This window comes from Telopea speciosissima, chromosome 2, assembly GCF_018873765.1.
Source record: "Telopea speciosissima isolate NSW1024214 ecotype Mountain lineage chromosome 2, Tspe_v1, whole genome shotgun sequence".
Lineage (NCBI taxonomy): Eukaryota > Viridiplantae > Streptophyta > Magnoliopsida > Proteales > Proteaceae > Telopea > Telopea speciosissima.
Genome location: NC_057917.1, coordinates 10,053,306 through 10,079,059, shown reverse-complemented (window position 1 = coordinate 10,079,059; position 25,754 = coordinate 10,053,306). Strand labels below are relative to the sequence as shown.

Below are 25,754 nucleotides of genomic sequence, written 5' to 3'. Positions count from 1 at the left end.
CTTGAAGAATTTAGATGTTTGGTTGTGCGAGAAACTAACGGAGATTCAAGGCCTCGATAGATTGGAATCCTTGGAGACCTTGGGTTTTCGCTTGTGCTTGTCTATGGAAAGATTACCTGATCTCTCCAACTTGAGAAACTTGAAGCATTTAAAAGCTAGTTGGTGCGAGAAACTAACGGAGATTCAAGGCCTTGATAGATTGGACTCCTTGGAAGCCTTCGTTTTTGAGAGTTGCCGGTCTATGGAAAGATTACCAGATCTCTCCAACTTGAGAAACTTGAAGTGTTTAAAAGCTAGCGTGTGTGAAAAACTAACGGAGATTCAAGGCCTTGATAGATTGGAATCCTTGGAGTCCTTGTACCTTTCGAATTTCTCGTCTATGGAAATATTATCAGATTTCTCCAACTCGAGAAACTTGAAGCATTTAGATGTTCGCATGTGCAAAAAACTAACGAAGATTCAAGGCCTCGATAGATTGGAATCCTTGAAGTGCTTGGACCTTTGGGGGTGCTCATCTATGGAAAGATTACCAGATCTCTCCAACTTGAGAAACTTGAAGCGTTTAACTGCTTGCTGGTGTGAAAAACTAATGGAGATTCAAGGCCTCGATCGATTGGAATCCTTGGAGTCCTTGGACTTTCAGGGGTGCTCGTCTTTGGAAAGATTACCAGATTTCTCCAACTTGAGAAACTTGAAGCGTTTAAATGCTTGCAGCTGTAAAACACTAATGGAGATTCAAGGCCTCGATAGATTGGAATCCTTGAGGTTCTTGGTCCTTCGGGGGTGCTCGTCTATGAAAAGATTACCAGATCTCTCCAACTTGAAAAATTTGAAGAATCGTTCACACACCTTTGCTTGAAGCTAACCAAGATTCAAGGCCTCAACAGATGGGATCCTTAGAGTTCTTTGTTGTATTTTAGGTGCAGTATGGGGTAGATCTGTCAAACTTGAGTTCCTTGAAGAACTGAGAACTTTGACTTGGAGGAGTCATGTGGGAATCATCATCTCTAAGAGGATTTGAAGTGTCTACAACCTTCAATTGAGATGGGGAAGAACGAGTCTCAGCTCTGGAGAGGAGGGGCTCTTGTTCATCTCTGTGAATTAGAGAAGGTTGAGCTCTTGAAGATGGAACAAAAGACCAGGGGAAGAAGGGAACGAAAGTGATCTAGAAACAGAGACTTCTGCTTCAGATGTAAAGCCAAACCCAGAGGGAAAGGGGAGTGATGGGGGAGATTGAATTTGAGGTTCCCGCTTCAGGTTCCAGGTACCTCTCTCTCTCTCTCTCTCTCTCTCTCTCAACCTTCGTTCTTTACAACTCTATCTTCATGCTATTCTAATTGTTATGATTCACATTTGTTTTTCTATTAATTTTTCATGTACTTTTGAAGATAATATGAATTAATCCTAACAGCATGAAGGGGTATTGATTTGGAGGATAGCAACTGGAAGAAACCCATTGGCACAGAGCTCACATTCATTCAGTTGGCTGCCTAAGTGACCTTCCCGAAATACAACCTTTTTTCATATCATACAATCTGCAGGTAAAAAATAATCAAAGCATCTCTATACATATAAGGACTCCTCTCACAAACCTGAGTAGATTCCCTTTTTATTTTTTTTGTGCGTATGGGAGCTTTTAGATGTAGCCACATTTGTTACAAGAACTGTAACCATGGCCCTGATTCTGTTTCATGGAAACTAAGATGGGGGCTGAAAATTTGTTGATATATAGATCCCAAGGTCCTCTATTCACATGTTAAGTTTCAGCCCTAATCAGAGTTTGCCATGTGGCAAAACAAAATTCAAGACTACAAGAGGATGTATAGACTATATAAACAAGGGTATGGCATTAAATGGAAAGTAAATGATTCAATTTGAGGTTGAAATTTGACACATGGCCAAGTTAGAAAATTTCCTATATTTGATGGTCAAATTTGTCATATCATTCTTCCATGTGGCAAAATAAGCCATTGTTACAAATTTCCTATGGCTCTGTCTGTTTTGACGTAAAAGAGCTGGAAAAACAAATTAGGAAAGAGATTCACTAACCGGTTGCGTGGGTATCATGGTTTCTATGCCTAGACACAAACCAATGCTTTTGTGTGTAAAGAGAGATAGATAGGAAAGGAATCGATCCTCTCGCTTTTGAGATTTGGATTACCATGTCGGTCAAAGCTTTTGAGGATCAACAAGAGAAATGGGAAAGTATTTTATTCTTTCTCAGATACGCACACACGGTGTACATGAATATTGCATACTAATTATATGCACGTAATTTTGTTCCCGAATTTGTATAGAACAACCGTATTAAACACATACTATATCATTGCCGTACGCATTTTATTGCCCAGGATTTTTCGAAAAAATATTATTACCGTCTAGTCCGTTTAATTGCTAATTGTCGTTCCCAAACTTATTAACTCTCTCTTTAAGGTCGACGGTCAAAGTGAAATACCGAGAGCGAAAATTCCTCAAGGTGAGAAGAATGGAGGTGCAAACAACCGCTAGCTCGGTTGGTTGGAGGCTTGCCGATTAAGTGCATTCTCCAGGAGGTCAAGGGATCGACTCTCCTGGATTGCATATTGTGCCAACAAGCCACCTCTCTCAATGATTGAAGATCAGCGATTGGAATGAACGATTGTCGTAGAAAGGAGGTCATGGCGGCAAGTTCACTTTGTCCGGCGACAGATTATTCTCGCTAGTTGAAAACATTATTTCCAAACAAAGAAGATGTGGTGGGGCTAGGTTCACTAAAACAATAAGTAAATACCCAACCCAATAACAGGGCAAGGAACTTTGTGAATTTTTCTGCAAATTTTATTGCACATCTTTACTTTCTAATCAGGAAAACAAAACCCATGGCTTCAATTCTTACCACAACAATAATCCATCATGCCTAGCCTTAATCTACTAGATTGTTGCAAGACCAAGATCCAACCCCAACCACCCCTGTTATACTTCAGTTCACAAATCTATACATTTCTCCCTATAATGTCTCATTGATTTGCAAAACTTCTTTTGATTTCTTGGATTTTGCTTTGGAATTCTTCAGTCCTTTCAATAGCAGCATTGAGCATCTCCATTGAGTGCTTCAGCCTTCAAAATTTTTGCTTTGTTGACTGTGGATTAGCTTTTCTCCTCTTTCCATTTGATGAAGCTGAAAAAATTGACAGTAACTGGGTAAAACAACTTAAAGGGGGCCTCACTGAACAGGGCATGGTGGTTTTTCAAATAGCTCATTGAATTTGAACAATCTGAAAATAATCCATGGTTAAATGACACTGTAGCGGTGTTTACCCAAATTGATCTCTGACCAAAAATGCCACAATTGTGCTAAATTTACTGAATTAATCCACAATGTTTGGTCTCAGTCCAAGGACTAATTTGACACTAAACGGTAGAGTCAGTCACAGAATAGCAGCTTGCTGCTCAAATTTAGCAATTATGAAGAACTCTTAAAACCCTATATCAAAACACTATCAAACTGATATCAATAGTAGATAATCATTATAGTATCAATCCCTTAAAAGTCCCAGTTACAACCTAGGTCTAGAACAGAAGATACAAGCCAGCTCCCAAAATAGCAACTAATGGAGAACCAGCAGCAACAGCCCAAGACCACCATTGATAGGACTCTAATCACTGTCTCTGGTCGGGGGTTAAGGATACCTTGAACTCTTAAAAAAAAAAACTGAGTCACAGATGATGGATGGCTTGCAAGTAATGACACTTGCTCAAAAATAGAAACCCATTCACAGATTTGGAAACTTACTCCACAGGGATTTCTAGCCAAGGGATGAGCCTGAAACCTCTGCCGAGGGGGTTGCGCAAGGCCTTACACTTGAAGCTGTGTGTGTGAACTTTTCTAGTTAGGATTGCCTTAGTTTTTTATCTACTATGCAAATTTTTTCCAGGCATTTTTTTTTGGTTCTATTATTTCTTGTCTTCTTGCTTAATATAACTTAGCCTGTTGGATTTTTTATGCATTTGTAAGTGTTTTAATTTCAATAGTCTCAATAAAAGGGATTAGAAAATCATGTTTTTTTTGTGCTTGTTTCAGCTATGGGCCTTGGCAGATTCCAACTCTCGGGTTTTGTGTGTAACTTTACTTGCAAATCAGTACCTTTAAGCCATAGAAATTTTGGTCTTTGTACCCTTACATCATAAACAACGGTTATGAACTTCAATTAGAATGGGATCACAGTAAGTTGTTTGATATTGATGTGAGGTCCTATTGTCTTTGTTATTTCTACCTTGATTTTTACGTCACCTTTTCCTTCTCTGACTATTGCTATTTCCATGCATATGCTGATCACAGGTTGCTGTGATGTTTCAAAAGTTGGTAGTAGATGATGGCACCCTAGAAGTAATCAATATAAACTAAGAAGAGTACAAAATTCATCCTCCTGGTCTTAATACGGTGAATTTGTGTGAAGATCAGTCCACGTGGGGACTGTTCTAATATCTCATACAACCTTCCAACAAGTACTTGAATGCATCTATTACAATTTTTTTTTTTGTGAGATGCTACACTTCTTTTATCTCCATTCATTTGGATTGCATTCTCGGGTTATGTAATCCCTTCAATTTTGATATAGATGTGTCAATGTTTCCCATACTCGGCATTGTGGTTGTTTGGCTTATTGATAGTTGAGTTTTGTTTTAGACCACATTGAGGAGAGGTCGTGTTCTCTTGAAAACTTAGTGGAGTATCTGAGGGGATTTAAATATTCTCCATCATGTCATCTTCCTCTTTGGTTGAAGTATACTCCAAGGAATAGGATTTTCCAATTCATGGTCACAAATCATGTAAGCATAAAAGTCTAAAAGAGTTTTCCTTGAAAGGATGTGGAATAACAACTCAATAATAACAGCTTCATATGCAAACTGGTGAGATTTTTTCTTAACATTGACATGAAAATTGGATTCGATGAAAATTAACGGTGTAATATAGAATATTTAATATAATAGAGGACTCGATGTTGATGATAATTTTCTTTTGATTGGGGAAATAATGGTTTAATTTAGAATATTTAATATGTTATGTTCTACACAAACCGTATAAATCACCTTCGCTATCCCATCATTTGCATGCTATTGTATGAGGCATATGCACTAATTCATCCTGCAGAGTTCCCATTAATCACCACAGCCGCCCTTTCCACAAAATTGAACCACTATAATTTTTCATGTTTTGCAATTTATAGTGGGGATAAAGATGCTCTGAGCTCATGAATCATATCATGAATAGTTATTTGAATGAAATTATAGCTACAAAAACAAAACTTACTAAATATTGAGCTATGGTCAATTTGAATTAAGAAATTGGGTTACATTCATACCAATGATCAAGAACTCGGTGCTGACACTGGTTTCGACCAGCCAGAAATCAAGATTTCCCAGGTTTCGACCATATATTTATGCTTAATTTACCATTCTCTGTATGCTATTTCTCTGTAAGCATTTTTGTATGCCACTTCTATTTTGATGAGATAGAAACTTATTTTATACACATGAATGTAAAGAGATTTTGTCTGTTTTTGTGCTAGGATAAGAAAACCGTGCCATTGAAAGGATCAGAGGTGAAAACAACAAGAAGAGACCTTGGAGAAAGGGGAGAGAATATGTTCAAGCTATTTGCGAGACAATCAAATTGGACACTGAGGCAATTGATCCAAGAGACAGACCGGCCTAAAGTATGTTTTCCAATCTCCCAACTTTTGACTTAGTTTTTTTAAAAAATAAAATAAAATAAAATTGATTCTTGCTTTTCAAACATCAGTTGTGTTCCTATCTGGTTTTATTTCTTGAAGGCAGCTTACTGAGCCCTATTGATCAGATCATTGATAAAATGTATATGTTTGGGATCTTCTTCACTGATTTAAGTACTCCAATCTAACTTGCTATCTTTATAGAGATGCACATTGGCTTCTTTGCTTGATGAGAATGGTTTTTCCTTAAGAGGTAGAGGAAAGAAGCTATGGAGCTTAATGCAGAAGGCCATCATGTGGCTTCTTTGGGGGTAAAGAAATATCAGAGTTCTCAAGGCTTTGCAAAATAAGCATATCCTATACACAGGTGGAAAACTTTCTATGTATAATGTGATATACTACAGTTCCAAGGGTCTTAAAGAATGACGGGTAGTACAGTTCCGAGGGTCTAAAAGAATGACAGGTAGACTAAAAATGACTTGGGAAGAAGTGCGAAAAGATATGGATGATTTTGGGTTAACAGAAAATATAACGGTTGAATTGGCGATAGATGATTATGGTATCTGGCCTTATTTAGATGGGATGAGGCTGGGTTGAGTTTAGTGTGATTTTGAATATGCTCAAATAGCTCCTTGTGTTATTGGGCATCTTTCTTCAATTCTTCTTCTTCTTCTCAATAATTTGTTGGTTTATCGAATGACAAATATATCCTTTACCAAGTAACTGGGTATAAAGTGTGATACACGCTTTCTTCATTGTCAATGATACACCATGAGCATCTTGTTTGGACAAGCACCACAATTCTGTATCTGTTGGAAATAGACCCGATGCGCAGCGGAATTTGGATCGGGTCAATACTTGTAGTCCATGATTAAGAGTAGGGAAGAAACAATTTCAAAATAACATTCATGGTTACCTTAGAGTCGCAAGTGAAACTCCTCCTATAGATAATAGGTCTTCCAACTTGTGCAAACTTGGAGATTGAAAAATCGTTCAACACCTTGAAGCTTGATCAATCCTTGCAACCTTTTAGAAGAACACAAAATCACCAAAGCCTCTTGAGTTCTCTAACTCAAGTCTCACACACACCACTGCAAGCGAGGCGAGAGAGAGAAATCGTGGGCGGGGGAGAGAGCACTGCCAAAAAGCTTCTTGAGGCTCTTCCCTCTCCCTTTTTTATAGATTTGGAGATCCTTGGGTGTTAAGTAATCTCCTTCCATTTTGGCCTTGGCTCAATCTTCCATTTTTGTGTTTTGTGAATCTTCTAATTTTTGCAACTCCAATTTGCTACTAAAGTGAAGACATAGAATCTCAAAAGGGATACAATCTTTCTAAATTATGATCTATGAGATATTCTCATAATATCTCTTGCCATAATATAAAAAGATATTTAACCATAAATGTTTTATTATCTCCTACAATGCCATGTGTCCAATAAACTCTTTTATTACACATAAGCCCTTCCACTTTTTTAATATCCCATAATGAATTATAGGGTATGTACTTTAATGCTACTAATCCCCAATTCATCATGTACGTTGATCGAGAGAATATGTGATTGCAATCAGACGGCCATAAAACTTTGAAATAAAATTCAATATATTATATATTAATTTTATATTGAAAATAAATTTACAAAACATTTCGAATAAACATTGGATCCAATTTCTGTCCGATCAATCACTTTCTCTCTCTTGGATATTCCCCACGTACGGGCAGTGGATTCCATGTTGAGAATCCTCTTTGTTTACAATGCGGGATCACGAATTCAGTGTACCGGTTTATAGTCCGATTGGACATCAACCATTAGCTTACCAAAATCCGTAATTCCACACTGCAACAAATGGAATCTCTCAGGTCAAAGGGCCATCGAGTGGCGGGCAAGTATATCACACACACAACCAGTAGCAATACATAAGATATAAGTACCAGATTCTCATCTATACACGTTCTCGACGTGTACCCACATCCATGCACCGAAATCTCCATTTCTCGTGACATGCGATGTGGAAACCATATAAACAGGATGTCCAGTCCCGTTCCCAGTTCAGACAAGTTTTAGGTAAAGACCTATGGAACATTCTTATAAGCCCAAATAAATTAATAAAGTGTAAAAATTAAATTCAATAATTTAATAATTCGGGTTTGATGGATACATAATTCCAACAATCTCCCACTTGTACATTAAAGCCAATTGCCAACAAAAGTTACACCCATGCTCTCAATATGTTTTTCAAACATTATAGGAGCTAATCCTTTTGTCATCGCATTTGCCACATTGTCAGCAGTGCCAACTTTGGAAACAGCTACATCACCTTGCTGGATTATCTCTCTAATTAGGTGATACTTCCGCTGCACATGTTTGTTCCTCTGATGAGCCCTAGGCTCCTTGGACTATGCAATCGCCCCCGTGTTATCACATAATAAAGGTATGGGGTTCTTGACTAACTCTGGAACAACCTCCAAGTCGGTAAGAAATTTCTTGAGCCAGACACCTTCCTTGGCTGCATCCCCAGCTGCCAGGTACTCTGCCTCAGTAGTAGAATCGGCTGTAGATTTTTGTTTGGCGCTTCTCCACACAATTGCTCCACCACCCATAAGGTAAACCATACCAAATGTAGACTTTCTATCATCCTTGTCAGTTTGGAAATCTGAATCTGTATATCCAACTATTAACAACTCATCACGCCCATACACCAGAAAATAATCTTTGGCATTTCTCAAATACTTGAGAATATTCTTGACCGTAGTCCAATGCTCTTTTCCTAGATTGGATTGAAACCGACTCACTATCCCTACAGCATAGCAGATGTCTGGCCTTGTACACAACATAGCGTACATCAGACTTCCCACTGCAAAGGCATAGGGAACTCTCTTCATTTCTTCAATATCCTCTGGAGTCTTGGGACATTGAGATATGGAAAGTGAAATTCTATGGCGGAAAGGAACATTTCCTTTCTTGGAATTTTCCATGTTAAACCTTGCCAGTATCTTTTCTATGTATGTGGATTGTGACAAGCCTAGCATCCTTTTCTGGCGATCTCTAATAATCTTGATCCCAAGGATATAGCTAGCTTCACCTAAGTCCTTCATCGAAAAAGTGGTGGACAACCACACCTTTACAGAGGAGAAACCCAACATCATTCCCTATTAGCAAAATGTCATCTACGTACAATACGAGAAAACAAACCGCACTCCCACTGAACTTCTTGTAAACGCAGGGTTCATCCATGTTCTGTTCAAAGCCAAACGATTTGACTGCTTGATCAAAACGGATGTTCCAACTCCTGGAAGCTTGCTTGAGTTCATAAATGGATCTCAACAACTTGCACACTTTGTTCTCTTCACCTTTTGAAGTGAACCCCTCTGGTTGTTGCATGTAGATTTCTTCATAGAGAAATCTATTTAGAAATGCAGTTTGCACATCCATCTGCCAGATTTCATAATTGTAGTGTGCAACTATTGCTAACAAAATCCTGATGGATTTCATCATAGCTACTGGTGAAAAGGTTTCCTCATAGTCTATACCTTCTTGTTGAGTATAATATTTTGCTACCAGTTTTGCCTTGAATCTCTCAACCTTTCCATCTATTCCTCTCTTCCTCTTGAAGATCCACTTACATCCAATGTTCTTTATGCCTGCTGGTGGATTCTCCAGAGTCCAAACGTTATTGGAATACATTGAGTCAATTTCAGAGCGCATGGCTTCCTCCCATTTGGGTGCATCTACATCTTGAAGAGCTTGTTTATATGTATACGGATTGTCATCCGATTCAGTGGTAACCATGTAGAATTCTTCTACGGTCTTAGCTTCTTCAGTAAGAAGTGTATAACGTATGGGTGGCCTTATGGTCCTCCCTCTACGTCGCGGCTCCTGAACTATATCAGGTTCGATGGGATTGATAGTTGGTTCAATTGATGGATTAGACATTTCAGGTATATAAGACATCTCTTCTATAACAACAGGGTCGCTTCTCTTGGCAATCAAATCGTCTTCAATAAAAGTAACATGCTTACTAACAATGACTTTCTGATTTGCGGGGTCATATAGATTGTAACCTATTGTGCCTTTTGGGTATCCAAAAAATAAGCATCTAAAAGAACGTGGCTCCAACTTACTATCTGTTTGTTGCTTGCGTACATACGCAGGACAACCCCAAACCCTGAAATGTTTTACGCTGGGTTTGCGCCCATACCATAATTCAAATGGGGTTTTGGGTACAGTTTTAGTAGGAACCCTATTCAATATATAGATCGCAGTCTCCAAGGCATACCCCCAGAAGGATAAGGGTAACTCACTAAAAGTGAGCATGGTTTGAACCATGTCTAACAAAGTCCGGTTGCGTCTCTCAGATACACCATTTTGTTGAGGTGTACCGGGATTTGATAGTTGTGACACAATCCCCTCGGTCGTGAGATGTGCTTTGAATTCGTCTGATAAATATTCCCCTCCTCGATCTGATCGAATGGACTTGATGCGTTTATCTAATTGTTTTTCAACCTCAGCCTGAAACTCTTTGAACTTTTCAAAAGTCTCTGACTTCTTACGCATTAAGTAGATACTACCGTATCTAGAATAGTCATCGGTGAATGTCACAAAGTACTCATAACCATATCTTTTTGTCCAGTCTTTTTGTCTCCTTGAACCCCTGCAACATATTGCAGACATGGACCGTAGATCCGGTATCCACAAGCCATGAGTTAGATGGTCCAATAGACACATTAGTTTCGAGAAGGACAAAAACATTTAAATTACCTTCTGAAGAGGTATCCTTGTCATCCGACTTCTTTTTCAAGGAAGCCAGGTATGCACGGCAGTTACGTTTCCAATGCCCCTCTTTCCCACAAAAGAAACACTTTCCTTCCTTGGGAGATTTCTTTTTCTAAATTTTTCCGCTTTTTCCTTTAAGGGTCTTACCCTTCTTTTTCTTTCCTTTGTTCTTGGAAGAACTTTCTTTCACCTTGGTAAGGTGCACTTCTGCCTTTTCCTTTTTAATCGCTCTCTCGGCTTCTTGTAACATATTACCCAGCTCAGTCAACTGAACATCTAACTTGTTCATATTGAAGTTGAAAATAAAGGAGCTGAATGAGCCGGAGAGAGATTTAAAAATAATGTTCCTCTTATACTTCAAGGAGAACTTTTCAGAACCTAAACCCTCCAATTGTTCGAACAAGTTTCGAGTTTTCATCACGTGGTCCAAGACCGGAGTTCCAGGTTCCAGCTTGAGACTATGGATCTTATCCACCAGCTCGTACTCTATGTAGGTATCTTGTTGGCTATACAACTCCTTGATTTTAGCCATCATGTCACCTACAGAAGATATTCTCTTAACAGACTCAACAATCGATTTGTCAATGGAATTCAGAATGTACAGTTGGGTCTTCGAATCCCTTTGATGGTAGGATTTGAAGATGTCCACCCTTTCTTTAAGTTGTTCTGCGATAAGTTCAGCAATATCCTCAGTTCGATCTATGTCAGCGAATGTTATAGTGGGAGACTCTTCTGTTAGGACAGAGTCAAGTCCCTCAGCCTTGAGAAGGAGCATAATGTTACGATGTCAATCCTCATAATTTGTTCCGGCCAATTTTGATTGGGTAATAAGTGACATAAGGGTGTTGTTGATTGGGGCAGTCATATCGAAAAGATCTACGCATGTACAAGTAAGAACACAATAAATATCGTGACCATTGAATTTTGATTTTGGGCTAATTAAAACAATGGTCCTTCATCTTTTTCATATCCCTCCATAATGAAAAAAATGTATTGGAACTCACCAATCCTTGCATGTAAAACTTACCCTATCGGGGATCATCCTACACACGGTGATTGGGTGGACTATTCTGTCCGCCTCCTAGGCTTCTAATGTAATTGGCCACTTGAGTGTCATGTCCATATCCTATCGGTTGACACACACTCAAGTCATGTGTATTCCTAATGATTCAGAATGAATCATGGCATCATGAGAGATGGCCCACTAATGCAGTGCCCTCCCACTATCCATGTCCATTTCCTATCCAATGGGAGAAGGTGTAGACCGTATGGTAGTGAGATCCTCACAACGTCCTATCGGCTCTATTGTGGGGACCTCATTACCTACATCTACATCCATCATCAAAAGGGGGCCATGAACAAAGATCTACCGGTTAAGATCTATCCATATCACACATGCTTTTAAAAATTGGAGGATAAATGATCGCGCACAAAATATATTTCCATATATAGAAAATGCAACGCACAAGGTAACACATATATAAATTGTGGTTATAGGATGGTAGGTTTAGTGAGAATTGTTCTTTGTATCTCTATGCTCCTTTCTATCTCCTTCCACCATCATATGTTGGCCTCCATCTTTCTTTAAGATCTTCAAAATCTCCATTGGTTGAATTTACAAAAATAAATAAAATTACAACCTAGTTCTCTATACACTTTCCTTGGGGAAGAAACCCCCTTGGTAAATACAACCCACCATTGGATTGCCTAAGGGGTGGAGTACATAATTTTAGCAAAAAGAAAAGGGGGAGAGAGATAAAAGGGGAGAGAGCAAAACACACACCACATTCCATATTTCACATAAATAATTAAATACCACCATCCACGTAGATTTACAAATTAAATCCATTCCCATAACCACCAAGATAAAATAAAAATTCTCCATGATCTAGTCCAATAAGGTAATGATACATATGACCCCACATCAATATGTGGCAAAATTGGGTGAATACAAATCACCTACTTAACCATTAAGTATGAGTGCATTCCAAAAATTGAACTAAAAAGTCCAATAAAAATAACTATTTATTTTTCTTCCCTTTTCATATCAATCACTATAGAATCAAATTAAAACATATATCTTCTTATTGGAAAAAATAACAACTTTATTCTAAGATCATGGAGAACCTTATTCTATCAAAACCATACTCCAACCATGAACGTACAAGCAACGCTCTGATACCAATTGTTGGAAATAGACCCAATGCACAGCGGAATTTGGATCGGGTCAATATTTGTAGTCCATGATCAAGAGTAGGGAAGAAACAATTTCAAAATAACATTCATGGTTACCTTAGAGTCGCAAGTGAAACTCCTCCTATAGATAATAGGTCTTCCAACTTGTGCAAACTTGGAGATTGAAAAATCGTTCAACACTTGAAGCTTGATCAATCCTTGCAACCTTTTAGAAGAACATAAAATCACCAAAGCCTCTTGAGTTCTCTAACTCAAGTCTTACACACACCACTGCAAGAGAGGGGAGAGAGAGAAATAGTGGGAGGGGGAGAGAGCACTGCCAAAAAGCTTCTTGAGGTTCTTCCCTCTCCCTTTTTTATAGATTTGGAGATCCTTAGGTGTTAAGTAATCTCCTTCCATTTTGGCCTTGGCTCAATCTTTCATTTTTGTGTTTTGTGAATCTTTTAATTTTTGCAACTCCAGTTTGCTACTAAAGTGAAGACATAGAATCTCAAAAGGGATACAATCTTTCTAAATTATGATCCATGAGATATTCTCATAATATCTCTTGCCATAATATAAAAAGATATTTAACCATAAATGTTTTATTATCTCCTATAATGCCATGTGTCCAATAAACTCTTTTATTACACATAAGCCTTTCCACTTTCCTAATATCCCATAATGAATTATAGGGTATGTACTTTAATGCTACTAATCCCCAATTCATCATGTACGTTGATCGAGAGAATATGTAATTGCGATCAGACAGCCATAAAACTTCGAAATAAAATTTAATATATTATATATTAATTTTATATTGAAAATAAATTTACAAAACATTTCGAATAAACGCTGGATCTAGATTTCTGTCCGACCAATCACTTTCTCTCTCTTGGATATTCCCCGCGTACGGCAGTGGATTCCATGTTGAGAATCCTCTTTGTTCACAATGCGGGATCACGAATTCAGTGTACCGGTTATAGTCCGATTGGACATCAACCATTGGCTTACCAAAATCCGTAATGCCACACTGCAACAAATGGAATCTCTCAGGTCAAAGGGCCATCGAGTGGCGGGCAAGTATATCACACACACAACCAGTAGCAATACATAAGATATAAGTACCAGATTCTCATCTATACACGTTCTCGACGTGTACCCACATCCATGCATCAAAATCTCCATTTCTCGTGACATGCGATGTAGAAACCATATAAACAGGATGTTCAGTCCCGTTCCCAGTTCAGATAAGTTTTAGGTAAAGACCTATGGAACATTCTTATAAGCCCAAATAAATTAATAAAGTGTAAAAATTAAATTCAATAATTTAATAATTTGGGTTTGATGGACACATAATTCCAACAGTATCTACAACAAAATAGAAGTTCCACATCTCTTGCTAATTGAGATTAATGATAAATAGAAGGATTTGACTTATATACATGCCACTTATGTTGGTCGGTGACCAACTTAACCACCGTGCAAGATTTTAATCGTGGGTTTAGAAAACAATCTATGGGGTGAGATGCCTCAGGACCTTTTGAGTAAATTAGGTAAGCAAAGTAAATGTTGATTCAAAGAGATTGAAGGTCTCTAGTATTAAAACTAGTCAGGAAAAGGGTTGGCCTTACAAACTCATGAGTCTGTTTCTTGGTGTAACTGTATAGGTTTGTTTTCTTGAGTAGGGTGTTAGTAGTGTGTCTATTAAAGGGTTGGAATGACTTCAGAAACTTTTAAAAGGATGCTACTGGGTAGTGGGAAGTTTAGGAGGGTAAACATGGTCATGGTTGGTGCCTAAGTGACTTCATGGAAGATCTATGGATTTTGACTATGATTATACAGATTTTTCTTGATGTTACTGGATGATGTCTTCTTAGGAATAGCTAATCCTGAGCCATTTTTTCAAGCTGGTGACTAATCATCATCTCATAGTATGGGGTTTGTCTTTCCTCATGGCAATCCATCTTACTTTAAATGGCAAAACTTAATCAGAACGGGCTGCCCAGATATTTGCCGTGTGGTAGATCTGATGGGACACAAATTTTATGGGCACCAGAACCCAAGATCCCCTGCTCACATAAAATATTTCAGTCCAAATAGATTTTCCAAGTGGCAAAATAGAGGTTTAGAATTCAGGATTCGGGGAGAGTGCATAATAGTGGTCGAAGTACCATACGTGTGCATGAACATACATGCCAATACCCATGAGCATATTTGATTGGATGAGACTTTAAAGTTTGACACACATGGGCAATCCAAGGTATCCATTACTTATCCAATAGTCAGAATTATCACATCATAATTCCACACTGCACAATGAAATAGGCTGCCTTGATAAGCTTATCAAGGCCAAACCATTGAATGAGTTTTTCTCTACCTTTAAATTGTCAGGAAAAAATAGTAAGTGCTACCCCTATTTCATCTGAGAACCTTGTGGGATTAATTTGGTTTCTTCTTTTATTAAATTTATTTAAGCCTGTAATTCTCCATCGTAAACTTTAGTTGAATTAACCTACTTTTTGTTCTATGAGGACTTTCTACTCCAAAATTCTTGTTTCGGGTAAAATCTTCACAAGGATTGTTCAGGTCCTAGAATGATTAACCATATAATATATATATTTTTTAAGGGTCTTATCATATAATATCTTGAGAGAATAAAATTCCAATTCATTGGAAACAGTGATGTGATATGGTAGATATGATCTGCTGTCTATGGTTATATTTGTTGATGAGACTGATGCATAGTAATCAAGGGTTTTATTTGCTTAGACTCTGATTCACAGTTGTTCTTGTCTCTGCAGCAATTTGTGAAGTATCTCGAAGACCTTTGTGTTTACAATAACAAGGGAACAAATCAAGGAACCTACGAAATCAAGCCCGAATATAAGAGATCACGAGAGGAAGCAGATCCCAAGTGAATTGGCTAGAGTAAATGCTGCATTACTGAGAAAAACACCATTAGGAATTTTTTCTTTTTTAGGGTGGGGTGAACAACCCCATGAGAATGACTACTCTATTTTGTTTATTCAGAGATTCAATCTCCAATGATACTTGCGTATAGTGAGATACAGAAGTAGGATGATTAATTTAAAGGAAAGCAGTTTCCACACTCCCATGTATCTATCTCTCTCCTCCTTAAAACAAGGGGATAGAGGTGTCTTTTCACATGGGGAGGAGAGATATAGACTCATGGGAGTGCTGGTGTAGGCCACACTCTCGGACAGAACTTTTTCCCTAATTTAAATTATGGGTTTCTCGGCTCTCTTCCTTCTTATGTTCACTTCAGGGTTTCATTTGTAACCAAACAAATGTTGAATCTCATGAAACAGTACAATAACCATTGTACATTGGCAGGAAAAATAAGAGTTCATGATATATGTGGGTGTGATTCACTTTTAAGAGGTTAAAGGTTAAAGTGACCTAACCAAAGGATTGAAAAAGCTTTCACAGAGCATGGATCATTGCAAAACAAAGAGCAAAGGTACACTTATGGTGAGCCCATGTGGTTTAATTGGACCATCAAATTTGATACGGCTCATGCAAGGAATTCCCAGCTGTTGAGCCAACCAAACAATCAAAATGTGGTGAAACCTCATTTTGAGCTTCACCCTTTTACTCTGTTAATGCTCATTACCAGAAGTACAAGGTCAATATTTACTACTGCATAACTACACCCTTTTTCTTTTTTTTTTTTGTTAATGAAAACAATAAAGCATATTACTAAGAAAAGTTAATGGCTACATCTTGTCCATACTGAATAATATTTCAGTTATCCAAAATGGCCTTTGAGGCCAAATCCCTAACTGTACTTGTTGCACAAAGAAAGATGTTATTGGCTTTGTGAGGTTTCCCTCTCTGCAACACAAGAATTAATAATGGACACGACGAACTCTGCTAAATCTTTATTGATTAATCCCTTCTCTTTTTTTTATAGTCCTATGGCCTCTTTATTTACATGTTTCTCCTACGATTCCTCTTTGTAGAAATGTGCGAGATTGCCTTCCTTTTTCTGTTGATGATTGAGTCATTCTAGCCCTTAGGAGTCTTCCCATATTTGGATTGTGGTTATCATTCACAACACCATTGGGATTCTCTCCCGCCAATCTTAATGACGTGTCTGTCCATGTTTTATCTTGTCACATATGGTATATGAGTATTCGACGGAATATTCTTCTAGGGCCCGCTCTTCCATGTGTCACCCTATAACTGGTTGGAAATAATATGGTGTATCAGTACTATTTAAGTTAGTGGTTAATTCAGGAAGTTGAAGGATTGAAGGAACTGCATTCCAAGGCCAACAAATGTCATCTGTTGGATGCAAAAAAACAACTGCATCTCTCTCTACTGCTGCACCATATTTCTTGAAGCTTAATCTTTAATCTTTTAGCATGTTTCAACCCCTGCAAGATCCCAAAGAATTCTACATCTATCTTATTCCTTGATGTTAGAAAACCTGCAACTGTTAAAACAGACTGTCCATCTAACAAAATGCAAATAGCCCAACTGATAATTTTAGGTGTCGGTCAAATGCGCTTGCGCAAATTAAAATAGGGAAATTGAAAGCATGGTTAGAAACAAGTAATATATTGTTGGGAGGGGGTGGTCATGGAAGATTCAAAAACAGTGGATGAGAGAAGTGGGGGAGTAATATTCAGCTCTGTAAACCATTTAGTTACATATTGAAGCACCAAGCGTGGATCAGCCTTACCAATTATTTGACAATCTTGTTTCTGACAAATCAAATATAATAACAAGTGATAATAAAAACTGAGAAAAGTCAAGTGTAAAATTGTTTCTCAAGGACATTCGAGGAGAGGAAAGAAGGCATGGGCCATGGTGGGACTGAGAAAAGTTTTGTTCTCAATCCGAGGGGGCATGTCGCCCAAATACGCTTAGTCCAATCACATGATAAGAAAAAGTGTCAAGTGGATTCATCACAAGAACCACATAAAACACAAGTACACTCAACCGATATCCATTTCTCGAGTGTCACTTTAATTGGCAGTCCTGCATATAAAATACACCAAAAGAACATCTTAATTTCATACGAAGGTTTAACTTCAAAAAAAATCGCCACCATTTTGAGAGGATGGGGCTTGAATGACAAGGCAATTTAATGAATTTTGCTGCCAGCCGAGTAGAAAACAGGCCATTCTTAGACAAAGAGCATCTCTACTCATCCTCATTTCCTAAAACAAAAATCTTTATAATTTCCTCAACAAAAGCAGATGGTAATAAATTAATAAGAATATTAACATTCCAAAAAGACTGAAATGGTATCCCTAACAAGATATGTAGATTGAGAATGAGGGATCTCAGTTGGGATCGAAAAACCAGGGATCGAGGAAATCCAAGGGTCAAGCCAAAATTTGGCTTTATCCCTCTTTTCCTATTTTAATATAAATCATCTGCTTCAGCACTAGAATGGTTAAGTCAATGTTGTTCCAAAACCCTGACCCTCTGTTGGATAGTACCTTAGAATCAAAGATCGATGTATTGGGGTAATTTTTAACTTTAACAGATTAGGCCCATAGGGATGATTCCTCGGTTATAAGCCCCCCCCCCCCCCAACCCAAACTTTAAGATGAGTGTTTTAGTGTCATAGCCTTGTGAAGCCATAAACCTTGAGTCTAGGTAGTGCCACAAATTCTATCCAATCCTATTAAATGAAGCTTTTTGTTATGGCCAAAATCCCCATTCCAAAAAACGAAGACAAATTTAATCAAGAGCTCTACAAATCTTTACTCGAAATAGAAAATAAGACATTAAATATGAAGGAATGGATGCCAAAACAGATTGAATTAAAAACCATTCTACCTGCATATAAATGAAAGTTGGACTTCCAAGTAGACAGTTTGGAACTTACAGCATAACTTCAACTTGGAAGAAGGCTTACAACTGCTATGAACAATCATTTTCAGAGTGATTCATCCTCAATGAACACCCATGGATCCACATGCTCAAAGATATCCACCTTACATTACTAAGCAGTCAACAATTGTTATGCAACAGGGGAGACCTGAAAAAATAAATGGTCAAGCATGCCAATCCCATCCGGAGGCTATAAGACACTGGTGTAAGAACACTGCTTTGTCTTGGCTCATGGCCTGAAAGTTCTTTCATCAGACCCAAGGGATGAAGATTGTTCAATATTCTTGTTCCTTCACTAACAATGAAAGGTTTTTTAGAGTCTTCACATTTTAAACTAAGCCTGTCATCATTCGGAAGAACTCAATTTTTGTCTCAACTTTGGTAACTGACATCAAGAAAGAGAAAATCTTAATGTAACAGCTTAACATAGAGAGCAGAAACAAAGTGAGGCCTACAATTCAATCTACTCTCCTGGTGCTGAGACACCTTGCTTCAGCCTCTCCTTCTTAATCTTCTTCTTGGAGACAGGCTTCTTTTTCCTTGGTGGAAGGGTCTTCTGAGCATATGTGTAAAGGACATAATTTCCAATGAGGAAGACCGATAAAATGCCCACAACAAGAAGCAGAACTAGTAGACCTGGGTTGAATCCTTTTGTTTCTGCATCCTTCATTGCATTTCCCTGTCCAATAATTGCAACTTATATTAGCATTACTTCTTCCAACAAAAATGAGAACAAGTTGAACAAAGGAGCATAGAGCCATCTAAGAATGTGCAAAATTACAAGAAAAACCTAATGACAATAACAAACTTTAATCCACAGCAAGGTGCCACAGTTAAACAACCAGAGGAAATTGCAGATAGACAATAATATTTATCGCAGTATAGCGTTTCAATGTCATGAAAACTATTGTTGAGTGTTGAGTTTGAAAGGGAAGCGGTGTCATCAATTGGTACAAGTGTGGTGACCTCTGAATGCACCTACAATCCTTAAAAGTAAATCAGCTCCAGACTTGCTTCAAAGCAAAAAACGTTTCAACTACTTCTTAATGATACTGCTCCTGTTGTACTCATCCATCAGCTCCTCCCATGGATGCAGTGCAGTTTTACAAAGCATCTAAGCACAGTTCGTTTGCGTTGATCAATCTAGATTTTTGCCGCCACTCCTTAAGGTTACCTGTTGTATCATACACTTCTTGCATTCTTTCACATGCTTTACTGATCAAGTAATGGGGATCCTCAGAAACCCTTCATAAGCTGAAATAAAAACCTCAAATATATGATCCAAACTAATTTCACCAGTAATCCATCTCAATTCAATTAAGCAGTTCTGCCAAGGAAGATTCAAGGACTATCTCAGCCTTACCCTAGTTGATTCACAGCATCCACACACTAAAGGAAATAAGGGCCATTACTCCGTGTTGGTCCCACCTATGAGGAGCCATCGGAGGGTGAGTTTGGAATCGATCCTAACACTTGGCATATTTTTTCAAAGTGGCCTTCCTCAAGACTCGAACCTGGGCATTTGCCCTGGCAGCCCGAACTTTTTATCATTGCTCTTAGCAATTGCCCATTTACACACTAGCTCAACCTTGAAGAAAACGTACACCCAAAATATATTTAGAATTGTACCCTATTCACTAAAACAGATTAAATGTTAGTTTACTTGCAGAGAGGATTAGCTAGTCTTTGAAAATACCCATTTGCTTTGAGGGATAGAAAACAAACATGTGCCTTCATTTAATATTGAGGTGCGGATCAATCACCTTAACAATCAAATAATGGCCTTCTCAAAGTGGAGTCCTTAAACTCTCTTCCTAATGAAAGAGTGAGTTAGAAGGTGGTGTTGAAAAAATAAAAGTCAAATCTTGCATAATATAAAACAACTAGAGAGTTCAAAAGCATCATGTTATCTGGGGGAGTTTTTCTCCTACAAACTCAAAGAAATATTACTGAGATTGAAAAGCATCCGTCAATTATTTGACTTTAGCAGTACATGGTTCATTCTATAGCTACTTGGTAATTTTAGCTTCTCCTTGCTGGAATTTATGAGAGTGGTGTGGCCTTTCAAAGAACCATATGTGTAGACTCAAATTTCTAACACCATATTTTATAACTCAGCCTATTTTGTTTCAGTAACCCAAGATTTCTAATTATTTTCCTTGACCTCTTTCTAAAATGTATGCAAGGAACACCAAACAAACATTGGAGTCAATTTTAATTCCAGATGAATAATTCATCAAACTAGATTACCATGCATTTCCACCAAGGTTCGAGAACTCGGTTTCAGACCTGGTTTCGGTCAGGCCAAAAAACCGAGTTGGTGCATTTTTTGTTTTTTTTTTTTTTTTTTTTTGAACTTGTTTGATGGTTTCGGTGGGTTTTTGACCTAGTTCGGTCATAAAACTTGGTATACAGCCTATTTCGGGCCATTTAAGCACAATGACACTATCATATTTTGAAAAATCAAAGTCCAAATAGGAGTTTGACTTAGTGTGAAACCAGAACAGACACTTATTTATTCTTAATATCATTTAAATAAATGTTTTTACTTAAGATATTATTCATAAATAAGCAAATACCCCCCCCCCATTTGAATCTAATAAAAATATTAAAAAATCAAATTTCAAGGATAAAAAGTCAACCCCCCAGTTTAAGAACAAAAACTGGATTAAAGGAGTTATGTTTTGGTCAAATAGGGGAGTATTTGCTTATTTATAAATAATATCTTAAGTAAATGAAATAACAAATATAAAAACATTTACTTAGATGGTATTAGGCATAAATAAGTGTTAGTCCTGATTTCTAGCATAAGTAAGTATTTGTCTTGGTTTCTGGCATAAATAAGTGTCTGTACACCAAGGTTTCCCACCAAGATCTCGACTGAGACAATGCATTACTTCTATTTCGCCTAGCATCTTGTCTCAGTTTTGCAAAAAACCGAGATATTATCGAGATCTCGTCGTTCTTGTTCCATGATTTCCACTTCTTTAGAATTTTCAAATTCAAGCTTGTTTATTTTATTTTATTTTATTTTTTCTCTTTCTTTTTTTTTTTTTTCAATGTCCATACCTAATGGGAACAATGATAGCAAAATTGAGAAAGAAATAAGACAGCACTGGTCATAGAGGATTGGGAACATTGACTAGCAACATTAGAAAAAAGTGGATCCTCCCCCCCTCCCCCCCTCTTACTCTCAAAACCCCCCAAAAAAATTAGGGAAACATAATTAGATAAGGGAGGTGGTAAGATCCACATAAAAACAGCATAAAGAGGGAAGGAAGAAAAAATGGACCATGAGAAAACACACCCCACCCCTGTACATGGAAATAAATGGCAATGGACTCGCAGAAAGTGTATAGTACATTTAGATAGGATAAGATTTGAGAAAAATATTCTCCAAAGGCCGCAGATCAAAAAACACCTGGGGGGAGGGCATCAGTGGGTTTTGGGCTTGCAATTAACACAAACAATATCAATGTGCACCCAACTAAGCAATAGTCAAAAAGATCCACAGGGTCCCGGATAAGTCCCAACTGTTGGAGCCATGTCCTGCAAATCAGGCCTTCAAAGAACACATAAACATTACGTTGCTTTCTTTGAGCCCGTTAAAACTTCTAAGTCCTAAGGATTTTATTTTTTTTGGATGAATAAAGTCCTAAGGATTAGTATATAAGAAAGCACATCCAACTCATTTACAATATAAAAGTTAAAAAAAAAAAAAAAAAAACCAGCAGCTTGAAAATCACAATGAAATTCTGGAGGAACTTTACCATGAAACATTGTATATATAATAGTTCTGAAATGGAAAAACTCATTGAAAGAAAAAATCCCATAATAAATAAAGATTAATTTGCAAGGAGCAGAAAACATATAGCTCATCTTAATATCTGACATATCCCAATTGGAAGACTAATAATTGATACGATACTAAAGAAAAAAAACCCTTCCAGTTAATTACTTCAAATGAACTCCCAAATTTCTTATTGGGAAAATTTTCTTTCTAAATTACCCTTGACTTCTAGACAAACTATAGCTAAAACAGCACCAGTATCTGAATGATCATACATTCTTGCCTCTAAAGGATTCTCAAAATTCTTTTTCCCCTCAAAAGGATGTGACTAATGTTAAGGTACAGAAGGAAAAAGACACAATGCCTAAAATGCAATACCTTACCCCTTGATCTGAACAATAATAGAAGATGAATGGTATATTTAGGACTAAAACCAATTTGCATAACAAGGATTTTGGGCCTACCACCACTTTTAACAGCAGTATATCATTTTAGTAGCTTTCTTCAATTCATATAAATGTAGAGCCCGGTCTTTGTTTAAGAGATATAGTTTATCACGCAAAAACTGATACAAAAGAATCCAACCATTTATACATTCATGTTGAGTAAATCGATTGCATTAACTTTTGCAAAACGAGATAGCAAGGATAAACAATAATGGAAGGCAGTATAAGGTCCCCCACCCCTCCTGCCGCCTAAAATAAATCTTCCCATCACATGCATTCAATCATATATATACTTACAACTGCTATTAAATGTTGAAGATGTAAAGATTAATAGAATGCATCGATACAATGGAATCGTGAATATGCTTTAGAAGTATAAAATACTTGATAAGGATAATAATATTATATTAACCTTTGCTTAACTAATTAATTTCAAGCATACTCCTCTAGACATAAAAACCCTAGACGAGATGCTCTGCTAAAACAGTACAATGGGACACCCTGACTTTTAAATACAGCCTGCATACTATAGAAATAATTGAAGCTTAACCAAAAAAGCAACAACAAAAAATAAATAAATAAAAAGAAAGAAGAATATTTAGAGAGTCTGAAATTCAATAAACAGAGATAATCAGGTAAGACAACACTTGAGTTATTCAAGATAACGCATCCACAAAAGTACTTATCCCTAGACACAACCAGATCTCCATCAACAATGAAAAGGAAACAGAGAAAAGGGCTGGAAAGATACCATGCGATCGAACGATGGAGGGACCTTGTCACCGAAATCAAAGTCGTCAGCCATTTCTGGATCTTAAAAAAATCTACCCTCGCAGACTTTCGAACCAACTGCACAACCAAAATCGGAGATCAAAGAGATCGAATATGCATCAAACAGAAACAATAAACTTACCATGCAATCACGGAAATCGTGCATGGAAATCTTCATAAACAATGCCCCCCACCCCAACCCAAAAAATAAATAAATAAATAAAGAGTACAGAAGATCGGAGAGTACCCTTTAAAGTTTATAAAATGAAGTGAATGAAAAGGAATTTATTTAGATTTTCAATGTAGGAGATGAAAACGAGGTTGAGCTCTGAACTCGTGACCCTTGAAGAGGGATTTTTATTCTCCAACGTCTGTTGCTTCACGAGATGTAGTAGTGCTTGGGGATGGATTCTTACAGTCTATACTAGCAATTGTCTGCAAGTATAACTTCAGATATGGCAAAATGCAGTTTCAAATCGCCAGATGTTAATCCAGAGATGACAAAACCTTTCTCCTTTTGTCATTCTTTCTTGTCTTCATCCGTAAATTCTGTATTTTTTCCCACAACAACCACCAAAATAGGAGAAAATCTCAAATCGGCACCCGAATCCAAGGTTACAAAATAAGGAATCGGACAGTGACGAATCCGATTCGGATCAGATCGAAATAAGTCGAAATCGGCCTTCAATAACCCTAGAATTGATCCATAGATTCAAAAATCAGAGAAATTTCTAAAGTTTTGAGTGAATTGGCCATATCGGAACGGTCACGGACAATTCCAAATCAGTCGTTTCAACGATCCCATTCCCCATTTTTTTAACCAGGCCTTTATCACCATCACAGATATAGTATTCTAATCTTTGACTCGGTAACTCGCTCACCCAATCACAACCGGGGTTATTAAACTTGGAACTGGGATCAGATTAGGTTTTCAGGTTTGATCGGTTAGGAATCGGACATAATCTGTCCTAATCCTATATTGTGTATATGAATCAGGTCTGTCCTCATTCCGATTTTTAATTCCGTGACTCACAACTACAAAGCTTATAACTCGGTTTGCTATTTCCGAGTTTGACTTGACTCGCAATTCCTAAGAAGGAGAATGTACTCGTGGACGCTGGACACTGAAGTCAATCTTTAAGTTAAGAGAAAAGAAAGAGAAATAATAATTAAAATAATCAATCTGAGAGGGCGTAGAGTATCTTGTTTGCTTAGCCCTTAAGTGAAACAAGAGGATAATGCGATGATTTTTTTCTTTTTTTTTTTTGGGAATTGGGAGATTTACATATATAGTTGATAGAAGGGGGCATGAAGCGCACCACGGCTCAAGAGGATAATGCGATGATTTTATCACTTGGAAAATGAGGATACCACCATGATCAAAACAATCGGTTGATTGTAGGGATGTAAATGGATATTCGTAAATCCGTACTCGATCCACATTCATATCTGTTTAGGAGAATCCGAATCCGTTCGAAGCTAATCGGATACAAATATGATAATCCCCCTATCCGACAGATTATTATCCAATTCGTTTAACAATCCGACAGTAATAAAATATCTGAAATATAACTTTGTGTTTGTCTATCCTTTTAAGTTATCTTATTGGATTTTATTATCTTATTTTTATAAATTTATAAGTTAAGATAATGTGATTTTTTCTAGATTTGCTATTGGTTTATATATATTGTTTTATGCAATGTGATACATGGAATTACATATTTATTAAAAAATCAAAATAAAAAAATATAAGAGAATAAAAGACTAAGAAGAATAGAAGAAAGGATAACTACTGAACTCTCAAGTCTCAACCCTAACTCTCATCATAAAAATAATAAATATGTCAACTGATAGTCGAAAAATTGTATTTGATTCGTATTCATATCCATTTAGGAGAATCTGTATTAAAAAAATCACTATCCGAGAATTATTCGAATCCGCCCTAAAACCGATAAGATATTATCCAAATCCATCCGAATATAATCGGATACGAATATGATAATGTCACTATCCAACCGAATTCGATCCATTTACATCCCTAGTTGATTGGTACCTCTGCAAGTAGACTGATGGGTCTTAGGATGAGAGGGAGCGGGAGGGCGGCTACCGAATACTGGACCGGATCCATTTTAGACATGCTTGCCAATTTTACAACGCTAGTACGATAGAAGTCACGAACCCAAACTTGAATTTTATTTTGCCATGTGACCTTGAAA

General features: G+C 37.3%; 2 protein-coding genes across 5 annotated transcripts in view; one reads left to right on the top strand and one right to left on the bottom strand.

Moving 5' to 3' along the window:
* Positions 1 to 886, top strand: part of LOC122651417 (disease resistance protein RPV1-like) — a 150,150-nt gene extending 149,264 nt beyond the window's left edge. The window contains exon 7 of the mRNA XM_043844798.1: positions 415 to 886. Within this exon, the coding sequence (XP_043700733.1) occupies positions 415 to 859 (445 nt within the window). The 3' untranslated portion in view covers positions 860 to 886. The remainder of the gene's footprint in view (positions 1 to 414) is intronic.
* Positions 1 to 23,726, bottom strand: part of LOC122651422 (DNA-binding protein S1FA-like) — a 35,274-nt gene extending 11,548 nt beyond the window's left edge. The window contains exons 1-3 of one of the 4 annotated variants that reach the window (XM_043844804.1): positions 23,519 to 23,622; positions 18,967 to 19,210; positions 18,557 to 18,558 (exon numbers count right to left, since the gene is read on the bottom strand). In XM_043844804.1, the coding sequence (XP_043700739.1) occupies positions 18,995 to 19,210; positions 23,519 to 23,572 (270 nt within the window). In that variant the 5' untranslated portion in view covers positions 23,573 to 23,622 and the 3' untranslated portion in view covers positions 18,557 to 18,558; positions 18,967 to 18,994. Of the gene's footprint in view, positions 1 to 18,556; positions 18,559 to 18,867; positions 19,211 to 23,518; positions 23,623 to 23,680 lie in introns of those variants that run through there. The other 3 variants (XM_043844803.1, XR_006331451.1, XM_043844805.1) reach the window with 3 other exon arrangements.
* Between the last annotated feature and the right edge of the window lie 2,028 nt (positions 23,727 to 25,754).